Here is a 19584-nt window from a genome sequence, read left to right as displayed (position 1 = left end):
TTATTTGCTAAGTAACTTCGTTCCGCTAGAGCTGCTAAATTCCCTGTTTTACCAAACTTTTCAGTAAATCTACACCATCAACAAGTTATTTGTGGGAGTATTTGAGCAAAAAAGCAAAGGAAAAAGGCTTGTGCTCCCTTCCTGGGTAGCTGTGGAAAAGAGAGATGAATCACGAGGCCCTGAGAACTGAGATGTGAATGAGACTGATAGTTGAATAAGCGCAGAAACGTGGAGCTGGAGGTGGCCGGAAGAAATATACAGCCGCAAAGATGTCAGGGGCACCAGTGGGCTCTCCTCCATCAAGTCAAGTTCAACTGGGGGTCAAGTCAAGGTCAACTGAATCTCAAAGGAAAGACTGATGTCCAGCTGATTTGGGGGTCACATTTATTTAACCTCGTTTAGAACCTTAAACCTTCTGAGACCTATTCTTTCGGTTTCCCAAAAGTGGAGTCTAGTTTTCTTGTGTTCATGTCTCTCCCACACCTCGCACTTCTGAATTCCTTTCTCTCTGTAAAATATTTTTTTATTTAGCATAAAATTTAGAGCGGTAGCATAGTCAATAACACACGAAATTCTCTGGCTTGAATGATGTGTTTATTTTCTTTAAATACACTTAAATATGAAACAACAGACAGTAGTTTGGTAAACTCAAAACTACAAGCTGGACAGTAATCAGATAATCAGTGCTGATCATACAAATCAAAATCGGCATAAGAAAGAATCAGAATAATTCACAAGAGAGTTGCAATTAGCAAAGGACTCGAAGACTATGCGAACTGCCTCATCTGCTCTGAGTAATTAATCACATGGTACCTGTCATTCCACGATGATCAAACCTTTTTCACTCTCCATTCCTTGGTGTGCAGAGCACCTTCAGTTAGAAGACATCTGTCAGAGAGCCAGGGGATCCTCAGCTGGTGTTTAATGGAAGGTCCATCTGGATTCACCATAGTACTATGTAACGCGGATTTTTTTTCTAACACCTGGAACAGTGACAGCAACTTGGCAAAGCAGCATGCTGTTTAAAACGACAGGGATGGGGAACTGGGTGGGGATCAAGGCTGAATCAAGGATTTTCTCGATCGTGGAGCCCATGGGCGGCCCTTCTCTCCTTTGGAAAGCGGCAAGGCTTTGGACATGCTGGTTTTCCATTTGCACAGGTTCTCATGTGAAAGGGGCATCTGTCCTCACAGCTGTTACAAAAGAAAATAAACATGAGAACTCAGAATCAAGGACTAAATTCCAACGAAAAACTCTGATCTGATTTGATTACGTTTTCAAAGTAAATTTTCCAGATACATATTTGCAATGTCAATATAAAATCCTGATGGTTACCCCACATGGTTTCAAAATCTATTAAAGCACAATTGCTAACTTCTAAGCGGTCTATTCATCAGTGAAGTTCTTGCTATATAAATCCAATGACATCCCCTTCCTCAAAGAAAAAAAGCAAACATATGTGGATATATACTGAGAGAGAGATTGAGCTAAAGAGTCAGCTGATCTGAAATAATAATTGTTGAAATTTCATCAACTTTAGTTTTTGCTTAAGATCCATAAGCCAACAACAGTAGGCAGGATTTTCTGGATTTTACAGTCAATCATCACTCTATATACTTATTCCGTAGTTGCCAAACCTCTGTTTTACTATCAAAAAGGGGGCTTGGCACTGAACAGTAAAATTGGCTTAATAAGGAATCCCACCAAATCTAAATGGTATTTACATTAAATGTCAATGGGCCAAATTTAGGCAAAAGTGCAAAAGTCATTCACCTGCAGGTGTCTGGGTGAAATATCTTGTGCTTCTGGCAGCAGCTCTCCAGAGTTTCTCTGCACTCAATGCAACTGCAGTTTTCTGGGTGCTGGATGAGATCTCTGGGACATGGCGTTTTACAGACACACTCACAACGATCTTCATCAAACTTCATGTGTGGACCGCAGAGAGCCAGCTCCTGGAGATGAGCGTGATCTAAACGGAAAAAGTGTTGGTCAAAAAACACACCTCACACCTTCCAGGCTATGGGTAGAAACAGTGATGTATTTCCCCACGGCAGATCATAATACTAATATAAAGGATACAGCAGTGACAATGAACTTTGATTCCACAGACATCTGTCGGAAAACGTGATCAGCTGAGAGAGGAGGGTCTGAGAGGTCTTTGACACACTTAGCTGACCGATATTTCTTCTAGAAAATATACAAAACAACTGGATAACTACTACCCCATGTCCAATTCTGATCATCGAGTTGAAATTCATTGCAAAAAACAGAGGAGACAGAAACTTTGGAAGAACTTGACAATGTCACCTTAGCATTCTTGAAAGGCTCGGAGGAAAGTTAAGTGTTGAGTTTCTTCCCCAAACCTGCTTCTCTCCCAGTGTGCCTCACTTAGTGAATGGTACCATCACTCTTGACTCACCCGCCATGTTGAATCTAATTACCATGTCCACCCAGTTCTGCCTCCCTGAATTTATTCTTTTGTATCATCACTGCCACTGCCTCAATTCAGTCAGTACCTTGTACTTTTTGTGCAGATGGCACTCATTCACTTCAACACAAGTTTTATCCTTTCAATCCATTCTCCACAATATCAAATGCAAATCTAATCATGTCACTCTACTGCTTTATTTTTTTTAATTTATTTATTTTTGGCTGTGTTGGGTCTTTCGTTGCTGCACGCGGGCTTTCTCTAGTTGCTGTGAGCGGGGGCTACTCTTCGTTGTGGTGGGCGGGCTTCTCATTGTGGTGGCTTCTCTTGCTGCGGAGCACGGGCTCTAGGCATGAGGGCTCAGTAGTTGTGGCTCGTGGGCTCTAAAGCGCAGGCTCAGTAGTTGTGGCGCACGGGCTTAGTTGCTCCGCGTCATGTAGGATCTTCCCGGACCAGGAATCACACCCGTGTCCCCTGCATTGGCAGGCGGATTCTCAAGCACTGCGCCACCAGGGAAGTCCCTGCTCTACTGCTTTAACTACCTTAAAAGGTTCTCTCTTCCCCAATAAGAGTCAATTTCCCCACCAAGACATAAGAGACCCTCCATGAGCTGGACCCTATTAACCTCCCAGACTCATCTTCTGTCTCTCTCTCACGTATCCTATGTTCCTCTATACCAAATTATAGTACTTTCAGTTCTCGTGATATGTCAGGGTCTCTCAACCCCATGCTTTTCGCCTTGTCGTTCCCTTTGCTAGTCATCCTTTCCCCCGATACCTTTCCCAACTTCAAATTTAGTTAAGTGCCCTACCCTGTGCATATTTCCATTCTGTCCTTTCTGGTACTGCTTACATTTGTCTGTTTATTTCTCTGTTTCCTCTATTAATGAAAAACTCCTAAAGGTTATAGGGATCAGGTCTCATCGTTCTGGCATAAAATAGGCACTTGAAAAACATTTGCTGAGTTTATCTGTTGTAATAAAAGGGTCCTGAAGCAGGCCGATATATGGAGATTCTGAAGAATCCCATCTAGCATTCCAAGACATTGGGTTAAGGCATATGGTCTTGCCAATATCTGGCCCTTAATGATATATCAAAATGGCAGTCTCATGTCATCCAATCTCACAGTCTTAACTGCTCTGTGACTGATGATCTTTGAGGGCTCCTGTGGAATGCGTATTGAAAGGCTAGATCTGAGGATCCTCCATTCTGAATTGTGTGAAGAGGAAGAGGGTAAGCTTTGTAAGCCATATGCAGATGCCAGATGTCACTTTGGGGCAAGACGAGACTAGACAGAAGCGCCTAAAAGATTTGCATGGATCACTAGGTGGCAGTAGAGATTCACTTAGAACACTTCAGGCTGTCCCAACTCCATTCTTAGAGCCGTGGTTTAGGGAAACACAGTCTACCGGGTATTTGCTGAACTTCAGCAAGGTAGCTGGCAGTGGCTGACCTCGATCCTTATAGATAAGTTGAAAGTGACAGAGAATGGACGTAGGAGAGCTGAGTGAAGCGGTAACTAGCTAAGGGTGATACCCCATGTATTGTGTATCAATTTCAATCCTAGGGAAGTTGATGATGGGGTACCGACGTGTTAGGTCCTCAGCCTTGTTCCATTTATCATTTTAAATCAATAAACTGATGGAATTTTTCCAAGTAAATTCTTGAATTTGTGGGTATCTTGAAGAATTTAAAATCCAGAATCAGGACTCCCTAATTTTTTTTCTTTTTTTGGTATTGTTACTTTTCTTGTTTGTTTTTTAAAACAGTTTAGAGCAATGGCCTGAATCTAACAAGATGAAGTTAAATTGGACTTGGATTCACTAACTCACATATGCTCATCCAGGGAAGAGAAGTTATTATAGAAAAGGCAGCTGGCTTAATAGCCACGTGTGTGGGAAGAAAAAGTATTTAGTGAACAGTAAGCTCAATATATGTCATCAGTTTGATGAAGCCACTGGAGAAGTGACCATGAACTTGGCCCATATTAACTGAGTTGCAAGAGATGAAAATGAGAAGTGATCAGAAGTGATCCAGGCTACCCCATGCCTCTCACTTCCATCATTGCCACAACTTCCTAAAAGGTCCCCTTCCTCCTTGCCTGCCCCAAGCCAACCCATCCTCTTGTACACTGTCACTCGGTTGATTTTGTTAAAATTCTAACTGGTGCTGTCACTGTCCGCTTAAACCAGTTGAGTGGTTTCCTTTTGCGTTTAGCATCACGTCCAAGCTCTGGGACACGCTTTACAAGGGTCCCCTGTGAACCTCCCCAGCTTCCTCTCTCACATCTACCCAGCCCCCTCCCGTAACGTCCCCACCATGCTGACCGTCTTCCAGCAGCCTGACGCGCTGCGGTCTTTCACTTCCAGCTCTGAGCGCTCATTTTTCCCTGGCTCAGAGCACTCCTCTCTTTCTCCACTACTCTTCCCGCCCTCAACACACATGGGCGCCGGCTAAGTCCCTCCCCAGGAATTACCTTCAGCAGAAAGAAGCTGCCTCACCCAAGGTTATATCTCCTCTCTGAGGCAGCCCACATCCAGTGACGAGTCCATAGGACCCAGCCCCTTTGCCTCAATTTGAGGCGTCCCCCCACGGGCTGTCCCAGTTTCAGCTCCCCACAGGCTTGGCTAATGCCTCTCAGCAACTGCAACACGGTTCACCTTCTCCCTCTGCCCAGTCCTGCCCCCGACCCTTCACCTTTGAAAGCAGTCCTGCATGTAAACCTCCAAAGTACAAATCTCTCTCCCAGGAGCTGTGTACCAGGAAAAGCTTGATTAGAACAGCCTTTAAGCTCTATGTATACAGCTTTCCACGATAACTTCCTTTTTAAAAAAATTTTTATTGGAGAATAGTTGATTTACAATGTTGTGTTAGTTTCAGGTGTACAGCAAAGTGAATCAGTTATACATATACCTATATCTACTCTTTTTTAGATTCTTTTTCCATATAGGTCATTACAGAGTATTGAGTAGAGTTCCCTGTGCTGTACAGTAGGTCCTTATCAGTTATCTATTTTATGTATAATACTGTGTATATGCCAATCCCAATCTCCCAATTTATCCCTCCCCCCCCTTCCCCCTTGGTAACCGTAAGTTCGTTTTCTACATCTGTGACTCTATTTCTGTTTTGTAAATAAGTTCATTTGTGCCGTTTTTTGGATTCCACACAATAACTGTCTAACACATTTAAAAATGGGTCACATGGAGAAAGAATCAGACTGGTTTTACATGGTTCTATAGGGTAAAGCTGAACTAACAAGTTGATGCTCTAGAGCTGGGCTGTCCAACATGCTGGCTACGGGCCCGAATGAGCATGAAATGGCAAGTGTGAATTGAGACGTGCTCTAAGTGTAAAACACACACTGGATTTCAAAGACTCAGCACAAAGAATGAAGGGTATATCCTTGATAAATTTTATATTGCCTGCATGTTGAAATGAGAGTATTTTTTATATATTAGATTAAGTAAAACATTAACATTAATTTCATCTGTTTCTTTTAACCTTTTTAATGTGAGTACTATAAAATGTAAGTTGCATATGTGACTCTCACTGTAATTCCACTGGACAGCACTCTTCTAGACAGAGAGAGAGACAGATTCAGGTTCAATATAGTTTATTAGCAACAAGAGTGTGCCCAGCGTAACTGAGCTGCCTCAGTGGGTTTGTCAAGTTTCCCCATGACTGATGCATCTTCTAGCAGGGGATGGCTGAAGACTTGGTGGGAAGGATGTACATGGCATTCAAGATTGGCATGGGCATTTACAGAGTTACTGTATGACCCAGCAATCCCACTCCTGGGCATATATCCAGAAAAGACAAAAACTCTAATTTGCAAAGGTACATGCACCCCGATGTTAGCACTGCTTACAATAGCCAAGACATGGAAGCAACCTAAATGTCCATCAACAGAGGAATGGATAAAGAAGATGTGGCACATGTATACAATGGAATACTACTCAGTCATAAAAGAGAATGAAAGAATGCCATTTGCAGCAACATGGATGGACCCAGAGATTATCATACTCAGTGAAGTAAGTCAGAGAAAGACAAATATCATGATATCACTTATATGTGGAATCTAAAAAAATGATACAAATGAACTTATTTACAAAACAGAAACAGACTCACAGACATAGAAAACAAACTTATGGTTACCAAAAGGAAAGGGGCGAGAGGATAAATTAGGAGTTTCGGATTAACATAAACACACTACTATATATAAAATAGATAAACAACAAGGACTTACTGTATAGCACAGGGAACTATATTCAATAACTTATAATGGAAAATAATCTGAAAAAGAATATATATATAAAACTGAACCACTTTGCTCTATACCTGAAACATTGTAAGTCAACTATACTTCGATTTTTAAAAAAGATCTGCATGGGCATTTAAGCTACATGAACTTTAAGATTCCCTCAAACCCTGGGCTGAGCTTTCATGAAAACACTTGGAAGCTGAGAGACTGAAGCACAGGGAGTAGCTTGTTATTTACAGTTTCTAGGACAGATTCCTTAGAGCTTAATCCTTACTAATCTTGCTTGTAGATCATAGTTGGAAACAAGCAAGGTTCAAATTGCATGATTCCTTACTATCTTTACAGTGGAATCACGTCAAGTTCTCTCAGAAGTCAATAAAAAGTGGATTCACTTTCAGCCAGATGTTCGTAATCAAAAATCAGAGCATTGTGAGTTATGTGCAGTGACGAGAGCCTAGCTCATCTGGTTCCCAACTCCCCTGAGCCCAACAGCTGTGTTTTGCTTTACTTTGCCCTCGTTTCAGAAGAATTCTTCTCTTATTCCCCATTTTTTTCAAATTATTGGCATGTTTTCCCATGACACAGTTGAAAGAAACCAACACGTCCAAAATGACCTTACATTCCTGTAGGACTTTTTATATAAATAACTTAGTAAAACGTGGTTGACTCGTGTTTAATTCTGAAGTGGCTTTCATTAAAGTTTATCATCCCCTTTCAAATTCAATGTTTTGGGATGCTCTAATCATTTGGGTCTTTAAGATTAAAAAGCAGAATGATGCATTGGTAGACTTACTATATAATTATAGCACAGAGGTCTCTGGAATCTCACTGCTTCTATCACTCTTAGCCGTGTGTCTAGAAAGTTACTAGACATTTTGGTGTGTCCATTTTGTAATTGTAAAAAAAAAAAGGGATACTAATCATACATTAGGATTATTGGGAGGATTAAATGAGTTGATACATATAAAAGGCTTACAAGATCGCTTGGTCAGTAAATACTAGCTGCTATTGTTGTTATTATCATTATTACTATTATCATTTCACCACTGCTATGATTACCTTCCATGCCGGCGAGTGGATTCTCCTCCTGTAAAACACATTTACACTTGTTGCTGTCCCAGAGCATGTCAACAGGACAGAGTTTCTTGGAATGGGAACAGCTAGGAGGAGAAAACAATAAATCAGATTTTAAAGCTTTCGAGAGCAGTCATACCTTTGGAACAGTTTCTAAGAAACGTTGAATACATTTCTGAGTGGAGAACAGTGAAGATTTTTAAGGAGCTTAATTCATATTGATGAACAGCATGTTATTAGATAGTAATTCTGTAATTACAAATATTCTCTGTGGAAACGTTTGGAAACCAAACTGTAATTTTGGAAAGGTATAATCTTTTTAAGAGGATTGGTGTTAAAAACTATGTAAATTAGCTGTCAACAGAGCTTATTTACCCCAAGTGAATAGTGTTCTAACATAGCTCCTGAGCAGTATGTCTGTAACACGGAGATAAGAACATTGGCCAGGACAGCAGGAAAATCTTGAGGATAAATGTTCCTTTATTACGAGCTTTCTTTTCTACTTGGCACTCACACAGTGCGTTTACTCCTTTACTTGTGCAAGATCTAAGTATCCAACTCAATTACTCTGTATTTTTATTCAAGAGTTGTGATTTGCCCTTTGTTTCTCTGTAGTAAATTCTTTTCCCCCAAATCAATGATTCTTACCTTTGATTTCAGAACACTTGAGGGTGTCATAATTTGTCTCATAAAGAATCACAAAATACTCACAAAATGTCTAGTCAAATTAAATTTAAGTCATTTTTCATTTAAAATAATATTTCCCATTTGGTCAACTTAAGAGGAAGGCTTAAAAAACTACCAGAATCAGATGCACACCGTTGTGCCGCTCCCCAGTGACTCCAGGAGCCTACTTTCCCCCTCCTAACTTCGGGACTTAAAGATGTAAACAGCCTGAAATGGGTTTTATCTAATGCTTGTTCTGGAATGAGGGAACAGATGCCAAATCTGAGTCTGGAGTAGAGTTTTACAGCTGCATCAAACTAGGCATATTAAGAACAAACGTGCCCACAGCTTGACATGCTGAGTTCAAAACCACTGAACTTTCTGATCCTACTGCAATATACATGTAACACCTCATAAAAAATATACTTGCCAAACAGTTATTACCCGTAGATCTGGGTTAGAACCTAAAAGACAAGCTTGAAGAGAGAGCGATGACTCTGTAATTAATGAACTATGCTCCACACACAGCTTTAGCCAAGGCAAGAACAAGCATAAAGAAGTGTAAGAAATGCTTACCGATCTTCTTCGGGGATCTGGACGGATCTTCTAATAATCGAGTACGGATGGCGGGGAGCTGTTGGCAAGCACTTACAACCTGTATGGTTGGCAACTTTAACAGGCACTAATTCAGGTACTGATGTCAAAGGTACTGATATCTCAAAGAGCTAGAGCAGAGAAAGAGAACTATAATACATATTTAAAAAAATAAGAATAATTTCTACAGTCTGCATTTTTGCCTTTGTCCTGTACGGTAATGACATTAGCAAAGTCGTCCATTAAGAATACACTACCAAACGTAAAACAGATAGCTAGTGGGAAGCAGCCGCATAGCACAGGGAGATCAGCTCGGTGCTTTGTGACCACCTAGAGGGGTGGGATAGGGAGGGTAGGAGGGAGGGAGACGCCAGAGGGAAGAGATATGGGAACATATGTATATGTATAACTGATTCACTTTGTTATAAAGCAGAAACTAACACAGCACTGTAAAGCAATTATACTCCAACAAAGATGTTAAAAAAAAAGAATAGAGCTAATATGCAAACTATTATATATAGGATGGATAAACAACAAGGTCTTACTGTAGAGCACAGGGAACTATATTCAATGACCTGTAATAAACCATAATGGGAAAGAATATGAAGAAGAATATATATGTGTATAACTGAGTCGCTTTGCTGTACAACCGAAATTAACACAACATTGTAAATCAGCTATACTTCAATAAAATTAAAAAAAAAAACAGAACTAATAAGGCTAAGGGCTGGCATGAAGGAAAGAATTCTGGGCTGGGTGTCAGAAGACCAGGGCCTTAACCAACTTTATCAAGTATTTAAGTTCTGTCAAATCTCTTAAATTTTTGGTGTCCCTAGAACGCTTGTAAAATGGTAACCTTGTAAAATGTTCCCTGCTCCTGCTTTAAGTCTGAGTGTGAATTGTAAGGATTAAATGAAATTATAGCTATGAAGTTTCTTTGCAACCATGGTGAACAGATTACTGTTCAAAACTATTTACTTATCTCTTCCCATGCCATCTCCATTGGAGGAATACAGTTTTCTGTTCCTTGACTTTGGACTTGGCCATGTGACTTGCTTTGGTTGACAGGACATTAGCAGACATGACACAAGCACAGACTTGAACTGTGCGTGCATGCATTTGCTCTAGCCATGTGAAGAGCATGAGCTGGCAGGCTTGCTGGTCTAAGGGATACGAGACACAGGGACCAGACCGGGACTCAACCTGCAGCTTGCCACCAAGCCCAACTGAGCCCACTCTAAACTAAAGGAATCTCAGATATACGAATGAGAAAAAGCCATCGTTGTTTGAAGCCACTAAGTTTTAGGGTGTTTATTATGCAGCATTATATAGTAATAACTGACTGATACAAGACCATCATGCCCAAACAATGAGAGGTAACATGAATATCATTCCATGTTTCTATATGCTAGCCCCTGTTGTAAACACTTTTATATTAATTCATTTACCTTTGTAACAACATAATAGGGAGGGTTTTTTAAATTACCCCCCTCCAACTCTACAGGGGAAGAAACAGATGTACAGAGAGGTTATATAACTTGCCTAAGGCCATATAACTATTGACCGGAAGAGTGGGGATTTGAACCCAGGCAGTCTACTCTAGAGCTAGAGGGGATATTCTTAAGAATATGCCTTATTACTTTTTGCAGTGAAATTGCTGTGACCAGAGGAAGCAAGATGGGATCTCCATAAGTAAAATTTACTTGCTGAGAATATCAGTTACTTTGTTTCTAGAGAGGCTCTCTGATGTATGGATGCATTTCAACTTGATTTGAATGCTCTGTCCATTCAATCAGCATTCCATGTAGTCCTTACTACATAGAGTCTTCATTTTATTCACTTAGTTTCTAAGATGTATTTCACTGAACAGTCCATAACTTTGGGATGAGAGGTAGTTTTTCTTTAAAAGAAAAACCACTATTACAATGTTCAAATATGCATATTTGGAAAGAAAAACTGCTGTACATTTACACTTAAGCACATTCTTTAAAACTACTCATTTGTCGAGGACAGCAGTCAAAATACTCAATTATCCATTGTTAAGTGGAAGCAATCCATTAAAGTTGTGTTTAGCCTGACCTTTTTATATGTAATGGCACGTCCATGAGTCTAAGTAAGCGGGTGTTTTTAGGAGTGTTTATTTTGCATGAACTTCATCTTCTTGCGAAATTTTTCAGCTATACTCTAGGGTATAACACGGTCATGAACTAAAGTCTCTTACGTTAACGTTATGCAAGCTTTGTTTCCACTCACAGTTGATGCTTAGCCATACTTATGTCATTTTTTCCCCTGACTGTCAAACAGCAGAGGTCAGAATTTTTACAAGTTCCAAGATTCTCTAAAAGAATTTAGAAAAAGAAACTCTTCAGTTTAAGGGATATTTTAAGTAGGGGGGAAAATTAAGGATAAGTTAACCTAGTATCAAACAAATCAGGATTCCATTCTTTCCATCCAGTTAAGATAATTACCTAACATGGGTATATTCGGTGCATGGCTAATTTTATTGTGCTACCTCTTTTCACGATCATGAGGCTAGATTGTAGAGGCAAATGTGACAATTAAATGAATATACCGATATGCGTGAGGAATTTGCGACACAGAACCAAAAGGAATGTAGTTTGACTTACAGCTTTTTAATGTTTTGCTAAGTTTGTTATTACTGCTCTTCTATGCCACGTTTATTACATTTCCCAACAATATGGTAGCGACAGAATCAAAAACTTATCTACTGAGCAAAAGGAATTTTATAAGATGGAGAGGGAAGAATTATTTCTTTCATGGGAACTGGAGGATTATTTTCAAAGGTCTTTTGTGCTAGGTATTTTCCATTTGCGCCTCCGGAGACGCCATCCTCTTTCCTTCCTTCCCCACTGGGCTGTATCCCAGGATGCTGACCTCCATGGAATGCATCCATAGGCCCTCTTGCCCCCCACCCGCTTGCCGGGCTAAGGGCTGGCAGGGGCTGCCCCTCCTCCAGCCAGTCCTGCAGCCCGCTTCTCCATTTCCTCTCTCGGTTCCCATAACCGCTCCATCCTCTTGCCTCTTCAGTCTAAGGGTGGGAACAGCTCTCCCTTTCTGCCAGCTCTGGGTACTTCACCAGCCCTTTCTCCTTCCCCCACCCTTCACTGAACTCTTCTCAATCACTCCATTTGAACAACACGGAACCTAATGAATACACAAGTCAGTGTGGCTATCTTCGTTCCTTTAAACGTCTGTTCTAGTAACTTCTATATGATTTTCTGATCCTTGACATTATAGCATCAGAGAGACAGCAACTGACAAGGGTCCAGGCTTTGGAGTCACCTGGATTTGAATCCCAGCTCTGCCACAAGCTATCTCTTTGAGCCTCCATTTCCTCATCTATAAAGGAAGATGATAAGCTACCCATTTAGCTTATCTCAGGGTTCAATGAGATGACACACATAAAGCATTGAGACAGCGCTTGGCAATCAGCTGAGCTGTAGCTGTCGACACGATCAGCGTCAGGGCTCCGGGGAGGGCTGATGTCCTCATACCTGTTTGGAAACGTACGAGGTGCTGCTGTTGACACAGACGAGGCTCTCTTCATTGCAGCAGCCGCCACACCGGAACACGTTCACGCAGGGGGGCTTGAAGAACGTGTCAGTGCTTCTCCCCAGCTCGCCGGCCACTTCCACGCACGTCTCTCGAGGGCTGCACTGCGTCCTTTGCCATTCCTCATCTATAACTGCGGAGAGGCAGCTCGTTGGGCCAGTGGAACAAAGGGCCCTGACATGCCCACGTGTGCCAGGGTTACACTCAACACCGTCATTCTCACATGTGCAGCGCTTGGTGATTTCACCAGACGGGTATTTGGGGTCAGTCCTTTAACCAAGGATTGTCTGCAGAAAATTTACAACCAAAATCTGCGTTCCTTCCCATTTATACGATCCCTTCGTAGACTCTAATTCTACCTTCCGTTGGTGATGAACACCATGTTCTGGATATGACTACACTGGGTACATCTGGAGAAGCCTGCTAATAAGGAAGTAAATAGAGGCACATAAAGCAATGACATGTAAGCATTATTTATTAAGCAATTTACAGGACACAGCTGGATGGCATTTCTGCTCCTTGAAGCCAGGTGTGGGCAGGTTTTTGCACCATTAAGAAATACGTTTCGGGAATTCCCTGGCGGTCCAGTGGTTAGGGCTCCATGCTTTCACTGCCGAGGGTGCGGGTTCAATCCCTGGTCGGGGAACTTAAGATCCCACAAGCCGTGCAGTGCAGCCAAAAAAATAAAAAATAAAATTAAAAAAAAAGAAATACCTTTCTATTGGTTGCTTAACTAACTATATACGGCAAACACATGAATGAAAAGTTAAGTGGGGGCTTCCCTGGTGGCACAGTGATGAGTCCGCCTGCCGATGCAGGGGACACGGGTTCGTGCCCCGGTCCGGGAAGATCCCACATGCCACAGAGCGGCTGGGCCCGTGAGCCACGGCCGCCGAGCCTGCACATCCGGAGCCTTGCTCTGCAACGGGAGAGGCCACAACAGTGAGATGCCCGTGTACTGCAAAAAAAAAAAAAAAAACTTAAGTGGAGCTAATCTTTCCTCAAGTCAGAGTGTTCTTACTTGCAAATGCCTGATACTGATGTTTCTATCAAATGATGAAATAAGCTGGTTCATTTTTTTAAAAATAAATTTATTTATTTCTGGCTGCGTTGGGTCTTCATTGCTGCGTGCGGGCTTTCTCTAGTTGCGTTGAGCGGGGACTGCTCTTAGTTGCAGTGCGTGGGCCTCTCACCATGTTGGCCTCTCTTGTTGCGGAGCTCGGGCTCTAGGCACACGGGCTTCAGTAGTTGTGGCACGCGGGCTCAGTAGTTGTGGCTCACGGGCTCTAGAGCGCAGGCTCAGTAGTTGTGGCGCACAGGCTTAGCTGCTCCGCGGCACGTGGGATCCTCCCGGACCAGGGCTCAAACCCATGTCCCCTGCATTGGCAGGTGGACTCCTAACCACTGCGCCACCAGGGAAGCCCAAGCTGCTTCATTTTGATGAAAGGAGCAATATTCTGGCCATTCTAGCTAATTTGTGGGAAACAGGAAAAAGAAACAATCCTCGGGGAATCAAAAAAGATTACATACATTCTTGTAAAACATACTCGCCTTTCTCTCAAAGGTTATTTTTTTAAATTAGATTTTGATGCTATGATACTTAATGCTGCATAGCCTTTCTATGGACGTTTTTGGGAAATGATTCAATATTATGATAAAGACAATATTTAAAGACTTTCTTTTAGTTTGTCATGGAATTGTAGAGTTGATTATACACTGGGGTGGAGGGGAGTGGTGAAAACCCTTAGTGGTTGGCAGCTTCTCATCTGACCCTCCATCACGCCCACCTCCTGGTGTTCACACCCTGTATAGTCCCCTCCTCTGCTTGTGGGCTGGACCTAGTGACCCGAATGTTATGAAGAGAACACAGCAAGAGCGATGGGGTGGCACTGCCACGATTAGGTTAACAAAGACTGATTTCCATCTTGCTGGCAATCACCAACTCTCGCTGGCACTCTTTTGCCTTCTCAGCTTGCAGGCTTGGATGAAGCAAGCCATCATGTTGGAAAGGCCCACATGGCAGGGAACTGAGGGTGGCCTCTACCTAACCGCCAGTGTGAAGCTGGGACCCTCAGTCCAACAGCCTGTCTGGAACTGAATCTTGCCAACAACCTCTGAGTGAACTTGGAGGCACATTCGGCCCCAACTGAACCTTGGGATGCTGCCCGTGACCCAAGATGACACCTTGACTGCAGCCTCCGGAGAGACCCTGAAGGAGAGATACCAATTGAGGCTATGTCTGCAATTCTGACCCACCGAAACTGTGCGATAAAAAATGTTGTCTGAAGCAGCTAAGTTTTGGGGTAATGTGTTACACAGTGATAGATAAACTCTTCTCCATTTTTACCCCATCTTCAAAAATTTGTAAATGGTCTCTGCCCAGATTCTGAATTCCCATATATGTGAACGTGTTTCTACCAGAAGGGATAGAGAGAACTTCTATCTGGAGGATACAGATAAAACATTATTGTTGCAGATCTGACGCTAGTCTCTAAATTATTCTCTTAAAACATCTTTTCCACAGCCTTCTTCCTTTTCCGCCCATTAATCTCAGATTTCCTCATATGATGCTTTCTTCAATCACTGAAAACACAAAATATGTTTGGCTGGCTGAAAAGCACTGCATATACTATACAATTTACCTAAACTCTGTTTTTTCATCATAAAATCTACTAGTCCAAGAAACCGCTTAAAATGCCTGATTATGAATATTTATATACAGAGTCTGAAGGTTGTAAACATGGGAGATAAATTACCCAGTTAGGTACTATTTAATTCACTATTATTAATCATAAATCCTTGAAAAAACAAGTACTCAAGTTATAAAAACATTCCTTGCTTAAAATGCTATTTAAATGTTGCTTTCTATTTTCTTTTTTATAAAACTAAGTTTTCAAAGTCAGAACATTGTGTGGAACTATGACCAATGACACCGAGCAAAGGCTTCGTATCTCTACTGTCATTACTACTGCCCAGCAGGACTGTTCTTCCTCAGGGAATTACCCTGAAATCCATGAGGGAGAGTTAGAGCAAATTATAATTGGGATACCACACCGATTTAATTATTTGCTGCTTCTAACTTACTAAGTAACTTTAGATGATTCCGCCCCCCCCCCCCCACGTAACAAGAGACATTTCAGAGTTGGCAAATTCCATATTATTTATGTTTTTTAAAAATATTTTTAAAAACTTTTTATGGTTTCCTTCTTAGAAAATGTCAATTTCGACATGAATGACTTTTTAAAATCACCTCCTCTTGGTTTTATGGTAATGCTTCTCTATCTCCTTCTTCACAGAGCATCTCCAGGCTTGCCTCAGGCCTTCAAACACGTAATCTGGTTAAGGCCCTGAATGTCCAGATGAGGTCTGATCCCTTTACTTTCATGAAGTCCTTGCTCATTCACCACACAGAAACAACTAGAGCTTCAGACCTCTGGCTAAATTGGGTTCTAGGCCATGGTTCCAACCATCTCAACTCATTTAGACACAGTCATACAGACGCACACCAAGCATCCTCTTCACTCCCGGACTCTGGTGCTGCTAAGGTATCGATCCCACCTAGGCACAGCCTTCCCCGCAGCCAACAATATCGTCCTTTTACAAACGGAAGAAAATAAAGGTAACTCTACAGAGAAAGAAAAGAATAATTTTGGCTGAGCAGTCAATTTAAATTATGCAATAGCTACAATCCGATACCAGGTAATCATATGTTCATCAAATCTAAAAGGCTAAATCATCAATGCCACGGTGGTTTCTTGTGCTGTTTTGACACATCATCAAAAAAGTTAAATGCCTAATTGGAGGCCGCACAACTGTATTTGGCAAGCATGTCATTCATCATAGGACAGTACATACAGACAATAGTTTGCTTGTAAACATCCTCCAAACCTTACTACGGAAGAGTCATTCTCTTTATTTCAAATCATGTTATTTTCTACTCCAGCGTCTGGATTCTTTTGTCTAGAGAATTTCCCCCTCCGTTATTCTCCTAGTAATACCAATATGCATTATTCCAACTCAGCTTTTAAATTCTACTTTTCATTTTTACTTTAAAAAAAATCACAGAATTTTGAAGCCATAAAAAAGCTATACCTAATCTATTGGTTTTTATCCATGTATGTACGGCCGTAGAATGCTCCTTATTAATGAATACCCAGGTTGTTTTATTTTTTAAGTAAACTCAATTATTTTTTTTTCTATTAAGAACAGGCTTTCTGGGTTCCTTTTGCCCTCACATCTCTGAGTTAAATATATTTCCATATTGGGAAGTGTTATGTGGTGCTGAATTTTTGATCTCAAAATCATATTGGGTATATTTCTCTGTGGAGTAAACCCAGGAAACCAGGACTCTCCGCTAACACTGAAGCTATGAAACCAAAGATCCCCTTGTTTTTTTCTCCCAGACATGTGCCCGCCCTACTCAAACTTTTACAAGAAGTTGGCGCATTTGTTACTATCTGATAAAGAGGAAGAATTGGCCTCCGCACGCACACACCTACCTTTTAGCGTCTCAATGTCATAGAAAGTGGCCGCAAACCTGGTGGACCGATGGGATGCTGAGCGAGAGTCCGCGCTGGTGAGACTTTTGAGCTTCAGTCGGCATCTCCACAGCTTCCAGTCCTCGAAGTGGGTGATCTGCAGTAGTTCCTCCAAACCCGAAGCCGCCCTAATCTGCTGCTCAGATCGTTCTAACATTGACCGGGATGCCCGCTTAAAGCGAAACAAAACAAACAAAAAAACTGGCTTACAGGCAACTTACTCAAGTTCTAGTTTGTCTTGATAATATTCATTGCTAACACTTACAAATGTAAGTAGAGCTAAGAAGAAACTAGATTATTCAAATGGACACCAGTACCTAGGAAAAATGACATCTAGTAGTTTTGATTCACATTCTGTTCATTTATGATTGATGGAATGACTTATTCCCCCTGCGTTCTCAGAACACTTAAAGACAGTATCGTAGTGGGTTGAATGGTGGACATTTAAATGACATGTCCACGTCCTAACCCCCAGAACCTGCAAAGATGACTTTTTTTTCGGAAAAGGATCTTTGTAGATGTAATGAAGTTAAAAGGATCCTGAGATGAGGTCATCCTGGATTATCTGGGTGGACCTTAAATACAAAGATAAGCATCCTTATAAAAGACAGGCGAGGGAAGACACTGACACAGAGGAGAAGGATTTGTGAAGCCAGAGGCAGAGACTAAGGTAACGCAGCCACAAGCCAGGGGTCGCCTGAAGCCACCAGAAGCTGGAAGACTCAAGGAATGATTCTTTCCAAGAGCCGATGGAGGGAGGATGGCCCTGCTGACACCTTGATTTTGCAACTGGATTCCAGAACCGCGAGAGAATAAATTTCTGTTGTCTTCGCCATCAAGTCTGTGGTAGTTCAGTATGGCAGCCACAGGAAACTAATATAGATTTTTAAATCACACTACTTTGTGCAGGAGCCAATGACAATTGTTTTCATCTGTTATTTGGGACACTGACCCACAAAGTCTTGGGGACCCTGCCTACAGTCACACAAGAAGGAAAGATTTTAAGAACCTGATAATCTGAATTTGCTGACTTCTAACCCTCTGAACTTTTTTTTCCTTTTTAAACCTGTTTACTATTCCAAACACATGATTTTTTTTTCTGAAAAAATACACTTCTAGAGCTTATGTTGAAAACTTCCTTCCCACACAGTTGCATGAACTGTACTGACTGATACAACCCATGGATTTATGGGGAAAAAAAAGACTTGGCTGATAAAAGATTTTCAGTATGCAGTCGAATTGTTCAAAATTAGGGACTTGGTTACATAATGATATATGCATACAATGAATACTATGTGATCGTCAAAACCAATGATGCAGATGTATACTGGACAGAAGGAATTGAGTCCTCCCTGGAATGTGCTGGAGAGACAATAATGTAGTCTGTCTATGGTTAGGGACGTGGATTTTCTCCTGCTGAGCCTGTGGTTACTGAGTTTACGTTCTGCTGTGTGGTTTGCATACGCATGCTGAGGACTTTTTGTTTTTAGAGCTGGGGTGAGGGAAGGGAGAGAGGGAAGAAACAGTGTAGCTGCAGGACGGTGCTGAGACAGGAAGGTGGAGCGAGAGGTGAATGTCAGCTGACAGGGGGAGGGGCAGAGGGGGAAAACGGAGATGCGCAAATGGGACTTCCATCTGGACACTGGGTGGTGTGATGTACATCCTCCTCCACTGCCCCTCAAAAACTTTAGTTAAAATCTGTATCATTTAGCAGTGTTTTGGGAGTGGGTTTTTTTTTTTCTTCCTTTAAAATTTGTATTGGAGTATAGTTGCTTTACAGTGTTGTGCTAGTTTCTGCTGTACAGCAAAGTGAATCAGGTATACGTGTACATATATCCCCTCTTTTTTGGATTTCCTTCCTATTTAGGTCACCACAGAGCACTGAGTAGAGTTCCCTGTGCTATACAGCAGGTTCTCATGAGTCATCTATTTTATACATGGTAGTGTATGTATGTCAATCCCAATCTCCCAATTCATCCCAACCCCCTCTTTCTCTCCTTGGTATCCATACGCTTGTTCTCTACATCTGTGTCTCTATTACTGCTTTGCAAATAAGTTCATCTATATCATTTTTCTAGATTCCACATATATTGTTAATATACGATACTTGTTTTTCTCTTTCTGACTTACTTCACTCTATATGACAGTCTCCAGGTCCATCCATGTCTCTGCAAATGGCACAATTTCATTCCTTTTTATGGCTGAGTAATATTCCATTGTATACATGTACATCTTCTTTATCCATTCCTCTGTTGGGGATTTTTTTTTTAAGCTATGATGATGGATACCGAGAGTTGTCCAGAAGTGGGTGTTCAAAAGAGCAAGTGTGGTCCCAGTCATGTATGATACAGTTATATGTCTTTAAAAATTATGTGTGTGTAATGTACATTATATATACATATATATAATTAACTATGGTTAATCATATATATCAAATTAAATATATACGTA

The 19584-nt window shown here is 41.4% G+C and overlaps 1 protein-coding gene across 1 annotated transcript; it reads right to left on the bottom strand.

Moving 5' to 3' along the window:
- Window positions 1-586: 586 nt before the first annotated feature.
- Window positions 587-17413, bottom strand: VEGFD (vascular endothelial growth factor D). The gene is made up of 6 exons (XM_060002670.1): window positions 17095-17413; window positions 12538-12728; window positions 9005-9153; window positions 7748-7848; window positions 1774-1969; window positions 587-1193 (listed from the first exon to the last, which is right to left on the bottom strand). The coding sequence occupies exons 1-6, from the start codon at window positions 17288-17290 to the stop codon at window positions 1067-1069; spliced, it is 960 nt and encodes a 319-aa protein (XP_059858653.1). The 5' UTR covers window positions 17291-17413; the 3' UTR covers window positions 587-1066.
- Window positions 17414-19584: the final 2171 nt, after the last annotated feature.

This window comes from Delphinus delphis, chromosome X, assembly GCF_949987515.2.
Source record: "Delphinus delphis chromosome X, mDelDel1.2, whole genome shotgun sequence".
Taxonomy (NCBI): domain Eukaryota; kingdom Metazoa; phylum Chordata; class Mammalia; order Artiodactyla; family Delphinidae; genus Delphinus; species Delphinus delphis.
This window is presented reverse-complemented; position numbering and strand designations above follow the sequence as displayed.